At 50.3% G+C, this 17,954-nt stretch overlaps 1 protein-coding gene across 3 annotated transcripts; it reads left to right on the top strand.

The window, feature by feature from the left end:
- Positions 1–2,747: 2,747 nt before the first annotated feature.
- Positions 2,748–14,238, top strand: PTGES (prostaglandin E synthase). 3 transcript variants are annotated; one of them, XM_086858158.1, is made up of 4 exons: positions 2,748–7,405; positions 7,852–7,918; positions 9,302–9,384; positions 11,302–14,238. In XM_086858158.1, the coding sequence occupies exons 2-4, from the start codon at positions 7,871–7,873 to the stop codon at positions 11,549–11,551; spliced, it is 381 nt and encodes a 126-aa protein (XP_086714284.1). In that variant the 5' UTR covers positions 2,748–7,405; positions 7,852–7,870; the 3' UTR covers positions 11,552–14,238. The 3 variants fall into 3 exon arrangements, with proteins under 3 accessions (XP_086714284.1, XP_023793959.1, XP_023793958.1); XM_023938191.2 differs by having other exon boundaries at positions 5,243–5,350; positions 7,718–7,918; XM_023938190.2 differs by having other exon boundaries at positions 6,480–7,405; positions 7,718–7,918.
- Positions 14,239–17,954: the final 3,716 nt, after the last annotated feature.

Here is a 17,954-nt window from a genome sequence, read left to right as displayed (position 1 = left end):
TCTTGTTCATTCTTGCCTGAGTCAGTGGCACTATTAACAGAAACGTGCTGTGCTAGAGAGATGCATTCTGCTACTTTGTAAAAAAATGCAAAAAGCACATATTCCCCCATGGAGGGCTTCAGGGTTGCATAAACACAGGGTGGAGCAGATTTCTGGGAACATTGTGGACATGAGGATATAAATCAGGAGAGTAATCAATGCATGGGACCTGGGCAGGCTCCCAGAGTCCTGCCAAAGGATCATTCAGGCAGAGAAGAAAACTTAGGATGTTTAGCCCAAGCATCACTGCCTGCAGAGTGGAGAGGTTTTCCTACTTCTTTGCATCATTCAACCCAAATTTTGCTCTGCATAAAGTCAGGGTGATGCAGCCTGAGTCGTGTTGTGTCAGTGCTCCCACTGCTGTGAGCAAGAGGCTAGCTGAGACAACAGCACAATAAAAAGCTTCCAGGCAAGGGGGCTGTAAATAACACAGCTAAATTGCTCCTTTCTTTCCAGACTGCTTGTGGAGAGGGTGTTTTTAGCATTGCTAGTGAGGGGTGTTTATTAAGAACATCAGAATTGAGACTCAGACCACCTTTTGGCCTAAAAGAAAGCCCAAAAGATATGTTGTTCATGACTCAATGCAGAAAAAAGGGAAAGTTTTAGGATGTGTCAGGACCAATGACACAATTACTTGACTCACAAAACCTCAAATTACCGAGCAGCTCTGACTTCTGCCTGAGTCAGGTCTTGTGGGAAGGAGGCCCTGATCCGCTCAGGAAGCTCAGTTGCACTCCAAGACATTGCAAAGTGATAGCACTTACGAGATCAGCATGTGTGCTAGAGATCTAGGCAACATGACCTAGACAGGAGGGTGGGAGGATATGCTGCTGTTTAATTTTGGGGTGATGGAGGGGACCAGAGAACTCGGGGGTTTAAAAATAAGCTCTGTGTTTTGGAAAGCTTTGTGGTGGGTGAAGCTCTGTCCCAAAGCCATGACTGAAGGCTCTGCTTGGAGTTGGTTTTACCAGGATGGTGTAGCCACTCTCAGCTTAGGTCAGGCAAGTCATGTGCTGACCTTTCCATTCCCTCTTGTCCTATGAGAACCTGAAAATGCCTCTCTGGTGAAAAGAGGGCTTAAAAGACTTTAAAACTGACAGGCTCTGCAACCTGTTCTTCCTGAGTTGCAAGGCAGGGTTAACAGTTCAGGAAATAAGGTTTGTTTTCTACTGTTCACCTTGAAGCTGCTCATTGCTGTTGAATGTCAGATCTCCATAAGGCTGGAGTCAGGGACCACAGTTGCTTTCTCTCCCAGCCCTGTTAGTGCGGCAGGACTCTTAATGCTGTGATTCCCATGCTCTGATCCCCATCTCTCCATAATACAACATGTGGTGGATGGACTGTGCAGCATCCTTTACCTTTGCTCTTGTTTAAGAGCACCCCACCAGGGAATCTGCATCTACACTGTAGTTTTGCAAATGCTTGAAGTCTAGGATATGTTCCCAAATTCTGAAATTTTTGGCAGCAAATTGTTTTCCTATTCTCCCAGTCTGGCAGGGAAACTCCCTCTTTCTGGGCAGTAACACAAGTGTTGTTTACAGCTGATGGGATCTGGTTCTTGGGAAGCAAAACACATCATGAGATGCTGAGGTGTGGCTGAGTGGAAGAGGGACATGGCTTCACCACACCCCAAGCCCTGACCCCCATCTCTCACCTTTACCTGGTATCAGCAGTGGCAGGTGCAGCTTTGCCTAAAGCCAGCACTTAAACCAGCTGGGACAGAGGGCAGGAGAGAGGAGAAATAATTTCCCTCAGTCTCTCTCCCAGCGGGGTTTCATCCCTGAAGGCACAGAGCAGCATAGCCAAGAAATTCTTTCCTCTAAGAGAAAGCCCAGGCATGAATCCATGTGAGGCTCAGAATAAGAGAAAATAATCTACTTCCCACGCACCCACAGCCTGATGGCCTCTCTTCTAGCATCTCCACAGTGCCACAGCAGCAGAGGACACAGTGACTCCTCTGTAGCTGGGGGGTATGACAGTTTGGGGCAGGAGAGCACCCAGGAGCCAGGCAGCAGCCCAGGAGCAGGCAGAAAAGAACGGAGCTGGAGGAAAAAGGCAGGAGGACGTGTCACTGCCTCTCACTTGGCCCTGGGCCTGATCCTGGGACTGGCTGAGGAACAGCAGCTTCCTCTGCTCTGCCTGAGACTCAGAGCCACCACTCAGAGCCCCTTCCCTGGGCCTCTCCTGATGGCTTTCTCCTGCTGCAGGCATCTGCTGTTCTGAGTGTGAAGGACAATTTGGGAGAGTCTGATCTTACATTCGTCATGCCTGAGGCCTCTCAGATAGCTGCAGCCAGTACTGTCACTTTAAAATGCAAACCAGACAAAATCTGCCCGAGTTTTCTAAAGGCTGAAGCATCTCAGTTGTTTCCTGAAATGCTGTGTTTGTTTTCCTCTGCCTGTTTTTTGGCAGCAGGGGGGTCACAGAGATGGCTTCTGTGAGAAGGTGCTAGAAGCTTCACCTTATGGCTCTGACCCACTCCCTAATGGCTCTGAAGATGAACATGCTGCTAGCCAACATCTCTGCAATAACATATTTAAGAAGAAAATCAGAGCAAAGTGAGGGACACAGTTTTTTTCTAGCCAGAGAAGAGAAGGAGATGCAAACATGTGAGGGAAACAACATAGAGACGCCAAGGCCAGTGGAGAAGGAGGGGGAGGAGGTGCTCCAGGTACTGGAGCCAAGATTCCTCTGCAGGCCATGGTGATGACCATGGTGAAGCAGCTGTGCCCCTGCAGCCTGTGGGGATCCACAGGGATGTAAAGATCCACCCGCAGCCCATGTGAGAGATGCTCACACCGGAGCAGGTGGATGCCTGGAGGAGGCTGTGAGCTCTTAGGAGACCTGTTGGAGAGAGGGGGTCCTTGGAGGGCTGCAGCCCATGGAAGAGTGACCCACACTGCAGCAGTTTTGGGAGGACTGTGTGCCTGTGAGAGGGACTCACATTGCAGCAGTTTGGGGAGGACTGCTGCTCATGAGAGTGGGCCCACATGGGAGAAGTTCAAGAGAACTGCCTCCCCTGGGAGGGACTCCATGGTCTCACAGAGGAACAACTTCTCTCCCTGAGCAGCAGAAGAAAATTTGAGTGACAAATTCACCAAAACTCCCATGCCCTGTTTCCCTGCACTGTTGGTGGGAAGGCAGGAGGAGTTGGGAGAAGAAAAGATCTTTTTAAGGACCTATTTTACTTCTCATTATTCTCCTCAGATTTTGTTAGGAATAAATTCACTTCATACCTCTAAGTCAAGCCTATTTTGCCCTTGGAGTGTTTTCTCAGAGTCTTTATCTCAACTGAAGAAGCCTTTGTTATTTTTCTCTCTCCTTTGCTCAGCTGTGGCAGGAGAGGGTGAGTGAGCTACTTTTGTGGGTGCCTGGCATTTGGCCGGTGTCAAACCACAACAGATGCTAATGCTGGAGGCCAGAGATGCTGGTGGTTCCACTGCTTACTGACTTTGCAGTATTTTCTGTGTCCTGCTCGCCGAAACAAGCACGAGGAGCCCAGGAGTCTGGGGATAGGGAGCTGCAGGTGAAGCAAGAGGATTTCACAGATCCGTGGAAAGTGCGTCATGGTGGTGGTAGCTTTCGTGCAGACTGGGGAGGGAACACAGGTGGAGCACCCTTCTTGCTAATAAACAGCTAAAAAGCTCATGCCTTTACTTGAAAAGTCATCATGTTTGATGAGCCAGCACAGCACAGCCTCCCTTGGCAGCTGGGTTTCCCAGGATGGGTGCAGGTGATCACTGGAGTGTGCAGGCTCCAAGGCTTTGTGCTGGGAGCAGCAGGAAGAAATGACAGGGAAGGAGGCACCAGTGTCCATGGTAGCATTGGAACAAGCTGGGAATGTAGCTCAGCTCCTGGGCTGAGCTGTGAACCCAGGGCAAGCAAAATCCCAGCTGGGCTCTGCACCTTCTCCACCAGCATGTGGAAGCATGCTGGAACAGTGCCACCCACCTGCCCATCTTCTCCAGCCTGGAGCAGTCCCCTCAGGCTCTTTGCTTAGCCCCACCTGTGGGATGTAATTGCTCCTTAGGGAAAATTTTGGGGAATCTGAGCTGTAATTGCTCAAAGTATCAGCTTCCCTTTGGGTCAGGGTGGAGCCCAGGCTGTGCCACCCCAGCGGACGTGCCAGTGCACCATTGAACCAACCCTCTCCTTTTGCTGCCACCAGGAAATTCCCCAGAGTAGCAAGAGTGGAAAAATGTAGTCACAATACTGTAGTGTAATTCAGTTGGTCAAATAAATAACCTGTGTGGGAATCTAGGGTCATTTTTTACTCTGTAATATTGCCAAAGAATTGTTGCTACAAGATTCTATTTTTAAGTACTTTTCTTGAGCACCTCCCATGAATTTTTCACTCCTTCTGAAGTTCAGTTCCTCCTCCAGTAAAATGCTCCATTTTTTCCCCTACAGCTTCTGTACTGTACTGTATTCCTGACTGACAGGGGTCAGTCTAACCTGATGACCTTATCTTTCAAAGCCTCACACATGTTTTTATTAATAATTTATCAGAAAAAAAAACAAAACCAAAAACAATGTTTTTGGCTAGTGGTGTTTGGTTTAGGTAGATCTTGTCCTGGGCTGAGGCCTCTCATGCTCCAGGTTTTAAGGCATGACTTGTGGTTTAAAGACATACTGCCCCTAGGACTTGACCTTCTTCAGGCAAGGGCTCTGTCCTGGCAGGATGTGATCTGTGGAGGAGGATCACCCCATTAATATTAACAGCCTGCTTCCGCATGGATTAATGGGATGGTTGAACACGCTTCCGGTAGCTGCGTTGCCTTGAGTCTCAGAACCCAGGAAGGTGCAAGTGTGGATGTGTTCTACCCAGCATGAGACTCCTGAACCTGGTAAACTGCAAAGGAGCTGGGATCCCACGAGTGTTACACCTGCCTTTGCAGTCATCTTCTGCTCCTCATCCCCATCCCTAACCCTCCCCTCTGGGGTTCCACTCTGTGTAACAATGAAAGGGGTTTGAAATGCATAAACACACAGAAAAAAAAAGTTTTTCAAAATTAACACATCCACACCTGAGTTTGCCCTGAGGACTTATCCCTAAACAAGTTGTGCTTCTTGATCTCTCCATTCAATGTAAATCTGTGCCAGTTGCTGGTGCAAATTGTCCAGGGCTCATTGCCAGCATTTGAACTGATGCCAAGGAGCAGTCGGGATGGCTGGCAGGAGGAGTCCTGACTTGTCTGCAGGTGCATATTCCTGCTGCTCAGTAAGGTGTTGGCTGCCTTGGGAGGGGAAGAAGGTGCATGAAGGAGAAAGGTCCCACTGCTGAAGACCTCGTGGACTGGATCATTATCTGGTAAAAACTGGAGCTGCTGGATGGAGGGTGTGATGTGTTGGTGAAGGGTCTGGCTGCCTGCCCTCCCCCAGGCTCCTGGGAGAAGGGGCTGCTGGAGAACATCTCATCCATGCTGTGGGGCTGGTCTGGCCCTGCATAACCCCAGTCCTTGGGCACTGAGGTCTTCTCTGCTATGGGTTGATCCCTATCAGCTGTGGAGAAGAGGGATGGGAGGGAGCAGTGTTTGGGATGTGGCTTTGCCACCATCTACTTATACTCGGCATTATGGTGTTTATAATACCCTGCCGAGCTCCAGGGATACGTGGGAGGGTTTGGATGTAGTCTGCTGGTGAACACACCAGCTCTTACCACAGAGTCTTTCCACATGTGGTGCATGGCTGCTGCATGTCCTGGTGTCCCCACTCCCACCCTCAGAGAAGCAGTCTGCCAGAGGCCAGAGCTCCACACTGGGCTGTGCCAGGACTTGTTCTGCAGCCTCCCCGACGCCAGGGTGGTGGTGACCAACTGCAAGTACCTCCCCCTTAAAACCAAGTACTTGGGGTTTTCAAAGGCTCTCTGCACTGTTGAAAGAATTTAACTATAAGGCTTCATGCCAGGTGCATGAATAGTCTGTGAATTATAGGTCTGGAGACATTCAAAAGATCCAGCTGGGTTCAGGAATAGCACAATTTATTGAATGTAACATATATGGTTCTTTTGGATTGCCCATGATAAATGCCTGAACTGCAGAGTGGCTTTATAGAGCACTAACAATACAATGGCAATCACAGCTTTAATTTCCCAGGTTAAGGCTCAGCATATCTGAGGACACAAGTCTTACCAAAAGATGACCCTTTTGGGGCAGGAGAGGAGGACAAATCTGTCAATCTGTTCCTGGAATTTCAAGTAAAATTCTTGTCTGCCAGTTAGATATGGAACTGGGGGGCTTTTACACCTTATTAACCACTATAGTGCAAAGTGCTGCCAACTGTGATCAAATTTTCCATTATTTGTGGGTGTGTTGTACAGAATATTTCTTGGTAGGATGTTTTGGTTTGCCAGAACTTTTCTGGGTATGAGGCAGAAAAACTAGACCACATGGCCTCAACTCCACATTCACCCCCATGCCATGGCAACACAAACCACAGGAGCTACATCCAGTTTCTATGCTTGCACTGTGAGTCCCATTGCACGTCCAGCTTTGCATTTTCTTCACTGCTTTTTGCTTCCACCTGTACACAGGATGCCATGGGGCTGAGCCAGAGCATTGCACAGCACAGTGGAGTGTCTTTGGGTTTGCAGCACCAGGTCAGAATGGCCATGAGGAAGAATCAGAGGCAAAGAATTTCCTATTTTCCTGAAATCAGTATTTAAACTTTTTTCTTTTTTCTTTTTTTTTTTTTTTTTTCTCCTGTGTTAAGAAAATGAACACGAAACCCAGCCCTTCCTCTCTAATAAATTTGGAGAGCTCCTGTCAGCTCCCACACCTCTGGCTGCTGAGGTTTGGTGATGGCAGTGGGGGAGAAGGAGTTAAGTTTGCATTAAATAGCAGCCCAGCTGCCTGCAGGGGCTCCGATCCCACTCTATTCCACAACATTTGACGGCTGAGGAAAAGCCAGCTCCAAATTCACACGGCACTTTCTAAACCAAGAACAAAATTCCATCTGTCTGCCTTGGTTCATTCTCTCAGAGAATACCAGGACGAGCTGATTTTGGTGCGGGCAGACAGACAGCTCTTCACTTGGTGCAGTTTGGGGTCCAGGACGTGCCTGGTTGTGTTCCAGGCTGGTGATTCCCGGGGCTCCCCTCCCAGCTGGGGGTGCGGGGCAGCCCAGGCTCCCGGGGGGTGAGCGCCGGTGGGCCAAGGGCCAGCTCTGTCCGCTGTCCATCCCTCGGCAGGTGGATCTGTAGGAAGGGTTGGCTGCCTCTGCCACGGGTGTGAGTTCTCAGCCAGCACTGGGCGGGACGGGAAGCGCGGCCACGGAGCAGTGGGCTCCAGTACAGGGCTGGAAACAGCTGAGACAGGCGCTTACCTTCTAACTCCTCCTTGGACGGCTGAAGAGCTCCGGTCTGCGGGTGAGCGGTGCCCGGCTGGGCGAGGGATGCTCTGTGCGGCTCCTCCCTGGGGGCACACGCCCGGAGGAGGCACGGGGGATCGCGGTGGGCTCGTTTCAAGGGGTCGGAGGTCAGGTTGTGTGCCAGGCGCTGTCTCCTGGCTCGGGGCAGCTCATCCGCAGGGAGCTGCTGGTGGCAGGGTGTGAGGAGCAGAGGAAGCCTGTTCCATGTGCTGGCTGGGGTTTCCTTACTGTCCCGGCAGCCTGGCGGTGGGTACAGGGGCTGGGGGCTTTCACCGGAACATTCGAGGATTTGTGTTGTGTTTAAACGCAGCTGTTCCTGCCTCTTTCCTGCGGGATCCTCTCGCAGCCCAAGATCTCCCCTGGCTTTGGGTGCTGAAGCGACCGATCAGCACGCTTGCCCAAAATGATGGAAAATAAAGTGTTCCTGTCTTTCACGTTCTACAGCACAATTTTGATTTTAAAAATGTATGTCGTTGCCATCATAACAGGGCAAGTGAGACTCAGAAAGAAGGTAAGGTCCAGTTTCGTTTTACTTATCCTCCCTTTCTGTCTCATTGCTTGGGTTTCTGTGGTTTTTCTTTCTTCTTTTATTCCTCTAAAGTTCAACAAAATTTTCCTAAAGCAAGCTAAGTTTTCTTTGACTAGAGTTGAAAGCAAAACTTGTTTCATAGCTGCAGCAGATAAATATCTCACTTCTCTTTGACCCTTTTTGTTTGTTTCTACCATCTGTAGCTTGATGTTTATAATTTTGGAAACCTAATCTAAATAATAATTAGATCTAAAATGCCAAGCAGGTGAGATGCTTCTAGAAAGAGTCTGTTTACAGTTAATTTGTAGGGTCTGGAAAAAAAGGAAAAGGAAAAAAAAATGTTTAAGAAGAAATCATTGCAATCATCTTTTTCTTGTGATGTAGCAGAAAGCTTTTGAGCTTTTGGAGACTGACTGGCTATGGGAATGCTCCAGGAGAGCAGGAAGTTGTAGGGAATAAAACAATAGCTGGAGGAAAAAGTTCTTGGTTGGGGACAAAATACAGGCAGGACGAGCTGCCGTCAGGAGTTGGGACCAACTGGACTTTTATTACCCCTACCCCAATTCCTGATAAAACCGCGCTTCCTGTAAAATCTGTTTTAAAGTATTTGAGGAGATTGTGACTGCGACAGTGAAGCAGGAGGGAGACATTTCTGCTCTCAGATAGAATACAAATGCCCTGTGCTGTGGCATTATTGTAACTGATGAATTGTCTTCTGCCCTTGTGATTCTAAATGATGATTCTCGAGCTCTGGGACAGTTTTGGCTTGTAATATAATTAGAGAAAGCACCAGGGCCCTTTCCAGACTGCAAAATGAAGCTGTCATATGTAACCAGGTCTCTGAGGAGCAGCTTCTGAGCATAGGTGGGGAGCTCTCACAAATAATTTTCATTTTTAACTTTATTAGTGTAGGATCCCATTTCCCCATGGGAAAGCCAAACGGTGCCACTGCCAAAAAGTCACCCAGGGAATATTCTCTCATCTGTCAGTCCTGGTTATCTTTTGGAGGCCACATTGTGTCTGCAAACTCTCTGCCAACAGTGATCTTGCTGGCTGACAGTCTCCTCTTAATGGGTTTCATAGGAAGAAGTCGATTGGGGTGAGGTGGGAGCTCCCTTGAAAGCCTCAATTTGGGACCTGCTCAGAAGGCAGCATTGAGTTTTTTGGAGGACAAGGAAAACTCCTGGGGAGGTGCAGGGTTTAACCCCCAGGATGTTGTGCATGGAAGTACAGTGACCCTCATCTTTATCGAATGGTAATGAATTGGGGCAGGTAAAAATCCCCACAGGACTTCAAGATTAGGGGCAAAGCTTCTACCTGTGAGGTTCCTGAAGACTCTAAGCAGGTGGGGACTCTCTCCTACAGGCATTTGCAAACCCAGAGGATGCCCTGCGCAATGGGGGGTTGCAGTTCTGCCGCGAAGACCCTGATGTGGAGCGGTGCCGCAGGTGAGCAGTGCCAGCATTCCCCCTGGTGCCAGTGTTCCTGGTGCCACCGTTCCCTCTGAACCAGCTGCTGGCAAAGAAGAATTGGGAAGCTAAAGGGCTTGCTAATCAAGTAATATTCTAGATGGTCAGGCTGCCTCGAGCTCTGCTGTGGGACCCTGCGCACTAGGGCAGTTTAATCTTTAACAGGAGCATGGTGTGCACTGGAGCAAGGGCAAGGGAAGGATCCGGGTTTGTATTCAATATCCAAGTCTGGCTAACTCTCTTCTAGGTGCTCAAAGTCCCACAGGCTACCAATGTCTCATGCCATATCCATAGTCATAGACTCCTTGTGTCCTGCTCTGACAGGACCCCAGATCCCTGCACAGCTTGGACAGGCAGCAGAGTGACTGGTCCTTGTGCTGTGGGCAGCTGCCCTTCTTGGGGATTTGAGAAGAGACCAAACAGGAGTGCAATGACTTTTGCCTCTCTGATTCGGCAAACCCTGAATGTTACCCCTCTTCTGTGAGAATCACAGTTTCTCAGAGATAAAACATGGGGTTATTCAGCCCTGGGCTTGATTTGCTGTCCTTTTCTGAAGGAGGTGCCCCAAGTGCTCAGCTGAATTGCTGACATTGTACAGGAAAGGGATTGGAGCTATGCCCTGCTATCCATGAGCCCTGGGCTGCATGTGGGGACCTCATTGCTCGTGTTTCTAAGCATTTGCTTTAGAAAACCTCCAGTGCCACCTAATTGCCAGGGGGAGGAGGATGGAAAATGAGCCGTTTCCTTCCTAGCAAAAAGAAATAATAGCAGAAATAATAATCATAATCTTCTTTTGATTATTCAGAATAAACAAACTTCCATAAAAATAAATAACTGGAGCTGCAGAAAAAACCTGGGGCAGCCTGGGATCTGACTTGGGCGGCTAAAGTTCTCAGAGTCCATCCTTGCTGATCTATTTGCAGCCCTGGAGGAGATGCATTCAATCCAAGATGTTTCCCCAGAGCAAGGGCAATGTCAGCTTTTCATCTCAGACTGTATCTGGAGGGGAGCAGAGCCAGGGGTCTGTGCAGGGCAGGGACAGAGCAGGGCAGCACATTCACCCCCTGCCTCCTAAAGAGGCCCCTGGCTGCCTTTCAGCTCTCTCCTTTTTCCTTCTTCTTCTTCCGTTTGTCCTTCCAGCCCTGCTGAACCCCCAAGTCCTTGGGGTTTGTTCAGAGGATGGTGTCTTGGTGGGAAGGGACACACCACTCACAGCATGAGCAGATCTTGCTTCGGTGGTGCTGTGGGTGGTGGCAGTGGTGCTGTGACACCCGGGCAGGTTCAGCTGGAGCACAGGGTTTGGCCCTATCAGTGCTAATGTGTCACCACATGGCCACCACGGTGTCCCCTCCAGCCATGCTGTGGCACCTGTACCCAGGTGCTGCTGGCACAGTGTGGGGGTTGTTGGGCCACTCCTCCCCAATGCCCTTTGGATGCATTTATGGAGAGAGGTGAAACCACAAACCCTCTCATCCTGTGAGTATCTCCACTGGAGAAGCTGTGGTCTGTAGCTGCCTTTTGTTGTGTGGCATGGCCGCATCTGGGGCCATGCCGTGCTGGCACCACAACAGTTTTGAGCTTTTTGCAGCTTCACAGGGTCTGTGTTTTGCTCTGTTTATTTGAAAGCTTCAACTCTTGAGCTGTCATCTGCTGTTGCAAAGGCATCTTAGTCATGGAGAGAAAGTTTCAGGAGCTCAGTGTCCCAAGAGAGAGACACAGGGTGTGAAATTCTCCTGCCTCTGTGTGTAAGGGAGAGCTGACACTTTCAGGGGCAGTTTCTGCCCCATCCAATGGGGGAGAGACCCAGCAGCACCTAGGGATGGCTACTCTGGCTAGAAGGAATGAGAGAAAACAGGGAGTTCCAGTGGGAAAGAACAACCTTATCTTGCTTTTCAGGGCCCACCGTAATGACATGGAGAACATTTTTCCCTTTCTCTTCCTTGGAGCCATCTACTCCCTGCTGGATCCCAGTCCCGCAGTGGCCAGGGTCCATTTCCTCATCTTCTGCGTGGGACGGATCATCCACACCATTGCCTACCTCCTGCAGCTGAGGGCACCCACACGCTCTGTGGCCTACAGTGTGGCCCAGCTGCCCTGCTTCTCCATGGCCCTGCAGATCCTCCTGGCCACCACCCCGTACTGGTAACAACCAGAGACCGACCACCCAAACCCCCTCATCCTGACTCTGCTGGACCCCCTGTGAGTGGGAGAGTGAGGGTGGATGTGTGTGTGTGTGTGTGTGAGAGAGAGAGAGAGATGTCACCAGGGAGGTCACCTGGACCCTGAGGATGTTCAGTGCGGCCTTGATGAAATTCCACTGTCATCGGAATTTTGACAGAGAAATCACCAGAGGAGGGACATGCAGGAAGGGGATGTGGAGCAGGTTTCTCTCCCACCTGCTGAGGATGAGAGGTGGGAAGCACATGGACTACACCTCGAGGAAGGGGTCATTGAAGGAAAGGTTTTCTGTTTGGAACTGTGGCGGGGAAGATGTGCCTTTTCCTCCTGGTCATGAGTATCCCATGAATCAGGCAGGGAAAATCATGAGAGTCCCACAAAGTCTCTTAGCAGATGTGGTTGGTAGCAGAGGTTACAAAGCAGCCACCCTTCTCCTGCCCAACCATGTGCATCTGTGGGAATGTGAGTCATTTAGGACTTAGTCCCTTAGGTTCCCTCTCCACCAAGGAGGACAGGAGGCCTGTGCCTCCAGACAGCATAACAGGGAAGTCAAAATCTCAGAGGTGATGTTGCAAAGCATTCAGTGCTCCCAGTGCCACCTCATCTCGTGCCACAGGACACAGCTCCCTGCCAGGAGCCTCACTGCAACCCTGCTAGCTGCTGGCAACTCCCAGTCAGCAGCACTTGTCCTTTTCCACCACAGCACAATGCAGAGCGACATGCCTGGAAAAGCCAGCAGGAATCCTTTACCCTGGACACAGAGCCTGAACACATTTGCCGGACACAAAGTTCTGGGGTATCTGGAAAGTCTAAAATGCTGGCACAAAACAGAATTTTCTCCCAAAGGGCAGTCTAGTCCTTGTGCCATTAATACCCGAAAATGCCCCCAGAGCATCAGACTGAATTTCTCCCGCTCTGCTTTTAGCCTTTCTCTGGCCACAGAATGGCTGTTGCTATTTGGGAAATGTGCTGTGATCGCCGTAGAGGTGTTTTCTTTCAGCTGTTTCCTGCTGTCCACTGCTGCCACACCATTCACAGCCTGGACCAGCTGGTGTTTGCAGAAAGCTCTGGAAATGAGCAGAGGGGCTTTGAAGGGAGTATTGCTGCTCTGCAGTGCCACCCAAACGTGTCATGTTAGAGAGGAGAGGCCGGGACCAGGGTACTGCATGGTGACAAAGGCCCATGAGCTCCTCTGCCACACAGCTGTCCCCAGGTGCCAGGGGCTGCTCCTGGCAGCAGCAGCAATTGAGCATCCCTCTGGAGAAGAAGGCAGGAAGAAACCTCTGCTCTTCAGTGTATCCTCCCTCCTCTGAGGGCACAGAATTTGAATTATATCACAGGGGCAAGCCAGAATGAGTAGGAAATAAATTTCCCTTCCACCTGTCCTGTCCTGTCCTGTGCACTAAGGCTGTTGCCTTGACTGTGCTCTCCTCAGAGATGCTTTTGCTGAGACCTCACTGAGCACTGGGGTGAGCACCTGCTCAGAAATGATGCTCAGCCTTTGTTCAGCTTGGGTAGAAGTTTCTGTACCAGTAACTCGATCCCAGTGCAGTTGTGGCCTGAGGCTGAGCTGTGTGGTGAAGTTTGGAGTGGAATTCTTTGCTCTCCCACTTCGAGGAAGGTGTGCAGGATTGCAGGTTCAGCAGTTCACTCTTGGCCACTTCTCCTTCACACAGATGTCTGGGTAACACAGACCCCTCTTAACAAGTCTTTTCTGCCTCACATGGTGCACAAGGTCTTGAACTCCTCTATGTTTCTCTGCTGCTACACACGCATCCTGGTGGCAGGAAGTAAATATTCCCAATAAAAACAAATCATTGTGCTCTGATACATCCTTCCTTCGGGAGTAGCAGATGCAGCTGGGCAGCAGCTGGGTCCAGCCCCAGCAGGATGTTAAACCCCACTGTAGGGCCTGGAGTGCCCTGTGACTTCTAAAGAGACATCCTTTTCCTCTGCACTCACCTGCCCTGCACAGGAACCTCCTTTCTAGGTGTGCATTATTTGTGCTGACCTTTAAATTCAGCAGAGCTGGGAATTACAAGCAGTCCTGCTCAGTTTTCCTCCCCTGATTAGCAAGTTGTTACAAAGCTTGGTGTTCACCCAAAAATCCTGGAGGGCTGGAGAAGCTCAGGTAAGATGTGGCTGATCTTCTTTCTGTTGTTAGGACTCGTAAAGGAGCTGCTTGCATTTTCCAAGATAAGTAGCTCTCTTTTTTTTTGCACTAGGTTGCTGGGAGACAAATGCTTCATTTCTCTGGTTTTCCCTATTTTCTTAAGTTGTTGCTGGTTGGGAGTTGCTGCCCTGTCAGTGTCTCTGTTAGTTTCGTAAAATGGTTCCAACTTGCTTGTTTTCTTTCCCTGTTTGTTTTCAAATGAGAAAGGCAGTGGTTTTATAAAATGGACTCTCTCCAGTACATGTTGCTGTGGTTGGAGATGTGGCTGGGATGGAGATTTTGGCATGGGAAGGAAGAAGGGAGGCTACAGAACCCCCTGCCAGCCCCCAAATCTGCTTCAGCCTCTTCTCAGCTGCCTGTCCAGTGCCTGAGGCTCATGCCCTACTCAAGGAAGCTGAGGTTACATGCAAAGCTCTGCTTTCTCCTTTTTTATTAAAAAAAAATAAAAATAAATAAACTCTGCTTACTGGCTGCAGGGAAAAGCTTGGGAATGTGAACTGTCCTGGCTCAAAAAAAAACAAACACAAAAAGCCTACAAGGCAAACTTGAGAGAGGCCCAAGCATTGCACTTATTTTGAAGTGTTGTGAAAGTCAGGGAAGCAGGACCAGTCCCATTATGGCTCTCCTGGGACAAGGTGATCAGAGCCCCTGGCTCTCCCCTGCACACTCACAGTGGGTGCTGCATATGGGGGGGGCCTTTTCCTGATTAATATCTAAAGCCTAGAGCTCCTAAATTCCTGCTCTGGCATCGATGTAGGCAAAGGATGTGCCCAGTGTCTCCTGCTGCTCCAGGAGAGCAAGGACAGTGGTTGCACCCACCAGTGTCTGGGGTTTGGTGTGTGCTTTGTGTGTACAACCACTTGTTTTTCACACCTGGCTCAAACGGGAAACAGCAACGATGTGAAACCCACCTGGGATTGCAGAACAACAATTTGGTGCTTAAATGGGTACAAATTGAAAGAGGATAAATTTAGGTTAGACATTAGGAAGGATTTTTTTACTGTGAGGGTGGTGAGACCCTGGTACAGGCTGCCCATGGAGGCTGTGGATGCCCCAGCCCTGGCAGAGTTCAAAGCCAGGTTCGATGAGACCTTGAGCAACTTTGGTTTAATTCAAGCTGTCCCTGCCTACTGCAGGAGTAAATGATCTTTAAGGTCCATTCCACCCCCTTCTGTGGTTAAATGTGTGAACGTGATTCACACAACCAGTACGTGCCTTCCTTCGAGGTGTCTGGAGCTGGGAGAAAAGCAAGTGGAGACCCAGCACAAGCCGCTTTCTCTCCCACACTCTTGCAGGTAGTTCAAGCCCCAGGGTCCCTCCTACCCCTGAGCACCGGACACACCTCTTCCTTACCTGTCTGCACCACTCCCTGGTCTCTCTTTATCCAGACCTTTCCTTGGTGGGATCTGGACCAAGATTCCTCCTTGGGCAGCTCTCCTTAAACACAGATCACTCTTCCACCCTCTCAAAATCTCCCATTCCCTGCAGCAGAAGGGATTTTGATACACAAATCCCCTTATTCCTCTTGAGGAATTGAGATTCCTGTGACTTGTAGAGAGAATGAGAGGATCCAGCTCTACAAGTGAGTCCCCTGGAGAAGACAGCGGTGCTTCCCTGCTGCTCTCTGATGCGTGAGGATGAAGTTGGCTTTTTCCAGCGGGCGTTTTCTAACCCGGCTGTGGGGCTGAGCTGGGACACGTCCCCTGCCTGAGCCCTGGGGGCGAGCCCCGGCCGGGTGCGGGGCAGAGCAGCGCGCTGGGGGCTGCGCTGCGCGGGGCTGCAGCACCCTCGTGTGGCTGCGGGACCCTGCGGGGGGACACGGGCACCCTGCCCGGGGACCCGCACACACGGATCCTTCGCCCCCGTCTGGCCAGAGAGCTGGGGGTGCGCATGGAGGTGTTTGGGATAGAGGGTGGGTGCCATTTCTTGGGGAACGGGTCGAGGGGAGGAGGCTGGTGTCTGCTCCAGCGCTCATCAGCCTCTCCAAAGCAGGCAGGAGACCCTCCCATCACCTCAGGCTTGCTCTTTGGGAGTCACCTAGTTGAAAACAGACTGATTTCAAGAAGGAAGCAGTTTGCAAACGTCCTTGCAATCTTCCCCTGCTTCTGAAGTTGTGTTGGATGGATGTAACACTGTGCATCTCCATGCAATAGTTCTTCTCTATACCTGATAACTCTTCCCGGGCTTTGTCCCGGCTACAAAAGGAACCTTTGCTTCTTCCCTTTTCCCCAAGTAATTCTAAAGCATTACAACCCCCGTGCATAGCTACCATCCAGATTCTCTGCTGCCTTAGGTTCTGTCCCTGTGGGGTTGGAAAGAAGCAGCAGCGAACAAAATATCTGCTGCAGGGAGGAGATGCTCCTTCCATATGGAATGTAGAGTTTGGGGTGAGCATCACAACCCCCAGCACAGGAGCATCTCTCCGAAGGGCAGGAGGGGCTCGGCTGCTGGGAGGTGACATGTTGCTGTTACACGAACATGTGTTTCTGCAGTTTGTAGATGGTGCCAGCAGGACTCTGAGGGTCTTCAGACCTTCCCGTTGCCACCAGAGGGAGAAGGGCTCAGCAGCACAAGCATAGTGGGAAAGGAGGATACTGTAACCACGATATGTCTGTAAATCATTCTGGATGGGATAACCAGGCGGGTGCCCTGTGAGCTGGAAAATGTGAGCTCTGTTTTGTCTTGCTGCTGTAGCAGCCGATGCTGATGACAACACAAAATTGTTCTCATTAAAATATTCTAGGGGAAAACTTCAACTTTTCATCAGTCAGCAATTCATGCACAAGTGTCAGGCTGTGGGGTCAGAAACAAGGAAAGGGGATCCAGAAAGATCCTCCCATCACCTGAGACCCGCCCTTTTGGAATCACCTAGTTGAAAACTAAGTGCTTTGAGGAAGGAAACGTTTTGCAAATGTCTTTGCAACCTTTCCCCCTCCCAAAGTTGTAGTGCATGGATGGAGACCAGCTCTCCTGCCGAAATTAGTACTGGTGATGGATGTGCCCTTCCTGGGAGGAAAAATGCCCCCATCTTGGAAGAGCAGAGGTCGCACAATGCCTTTGAGCTCCTCTTTATTGACAGCCTTACCCCTGTATCACCCTCCCCTGTGGAGTGCAGACCCTGCCAGGTGAGCTACAGCTCTCCACACTTGTCTGTCCCCTCGTTTGAGACCCCTCAGATGCCCATCAGTTCCTGGGAGCTGACTGACCATGGGTTGAGACCTTCTGCTCTAGTGGAAGATGAACTGAAGTTGGGACAGTTCAGGCAGGAAATAAGTGACATATTTCCAGCACTCAAGAGTTATGAGTCACTAGAGGAATCTGCCCTGGCATCTGTAAGTTCATCACTTCCAAGGGTCTTTTGACTTGGGGCTGGATGATCTCCAAAGGGATGCTCTGCACTGGCCACATGCTGAGGACATGAGGATGCTGCTTGGGTGATATTCTTTATTCACGAGGTTGGACAATTTGCCTTCATGATCTACAAGCCACTTACTGAATTAATAAATAAGTGGTTACAAAGCAGCAGCAGAGCAGTTTGGCAGGGATGGTCAAGTGTGTGGGACCATGGTGGTCCTGGGGTGATGTCCAATATGGAGACTGGGTGCTGCAGGGATGATGTGGGGTGAGCCTTGTTCCCCTCTAGGGAAATCTGGGATGCATTGTTTAGGGGTCCTTCCTTCCTCAGCCTTGCCATCCACAGGATCCACGTGTCCCAACAGCCACCAGTGATGGGAGGGACAATGGTTGCTGCTGGGAGGGAGCTGATCCTGTGGTCCTGGTGGAGCTGAGCCTCTCTGGGTGCATGGGATAGCATTGTGGCTCCCCTGGCTATGTGGGGGGATTGGGGATGGCCTGGGGAGGAGGAGGTGTCAGAGACATCCTGTAAGTGACATGATGTGAGCTGGCCTGACTGGAGGCTGCTGCAATTCAGAATGTGAAGGCAAGTAAAAGAAACAAGGGAAACCCATGTGTCCCTTCTCCTCCCAGCTCTCCCAGCTCCTGGAAGTCAGTTGGCAGAGCAGCAGTTTTCTGTACAGGTGGTTGAATCCTTGCCACATTGCACCAACACACACCCACCCACCATTAACTTTCTCACCCTCTCTGAACACACAATAACTTTGATCTCCACAATACCTTGGGGCAATGGACTTCAGGCTTTTTTGGTGCTGTGAGTACACTTTCTGCCTTGCTCTCTAAT

This window comes from Cyanistes caeruleus, chromosome 20 (genome assembly GCF_971803275.1).
Source record: "Cyanistes caeruleus chromosome 20, bCyaCae1.hap1.1, whole genome shotgun sequence".
Taxonomy (NCBI): domain Eukaryota; kingdom Metazoa; phylum Chordata; class Aves; order Passeriformes; family Paridae; genus Cyanistes; species Cyanistes caeruleus.
The sequence above is the reverse complement of the archived record's forward strand: the minus strand, read 5'-3'. Positions and strand labels throughout refer to the sequence as shown.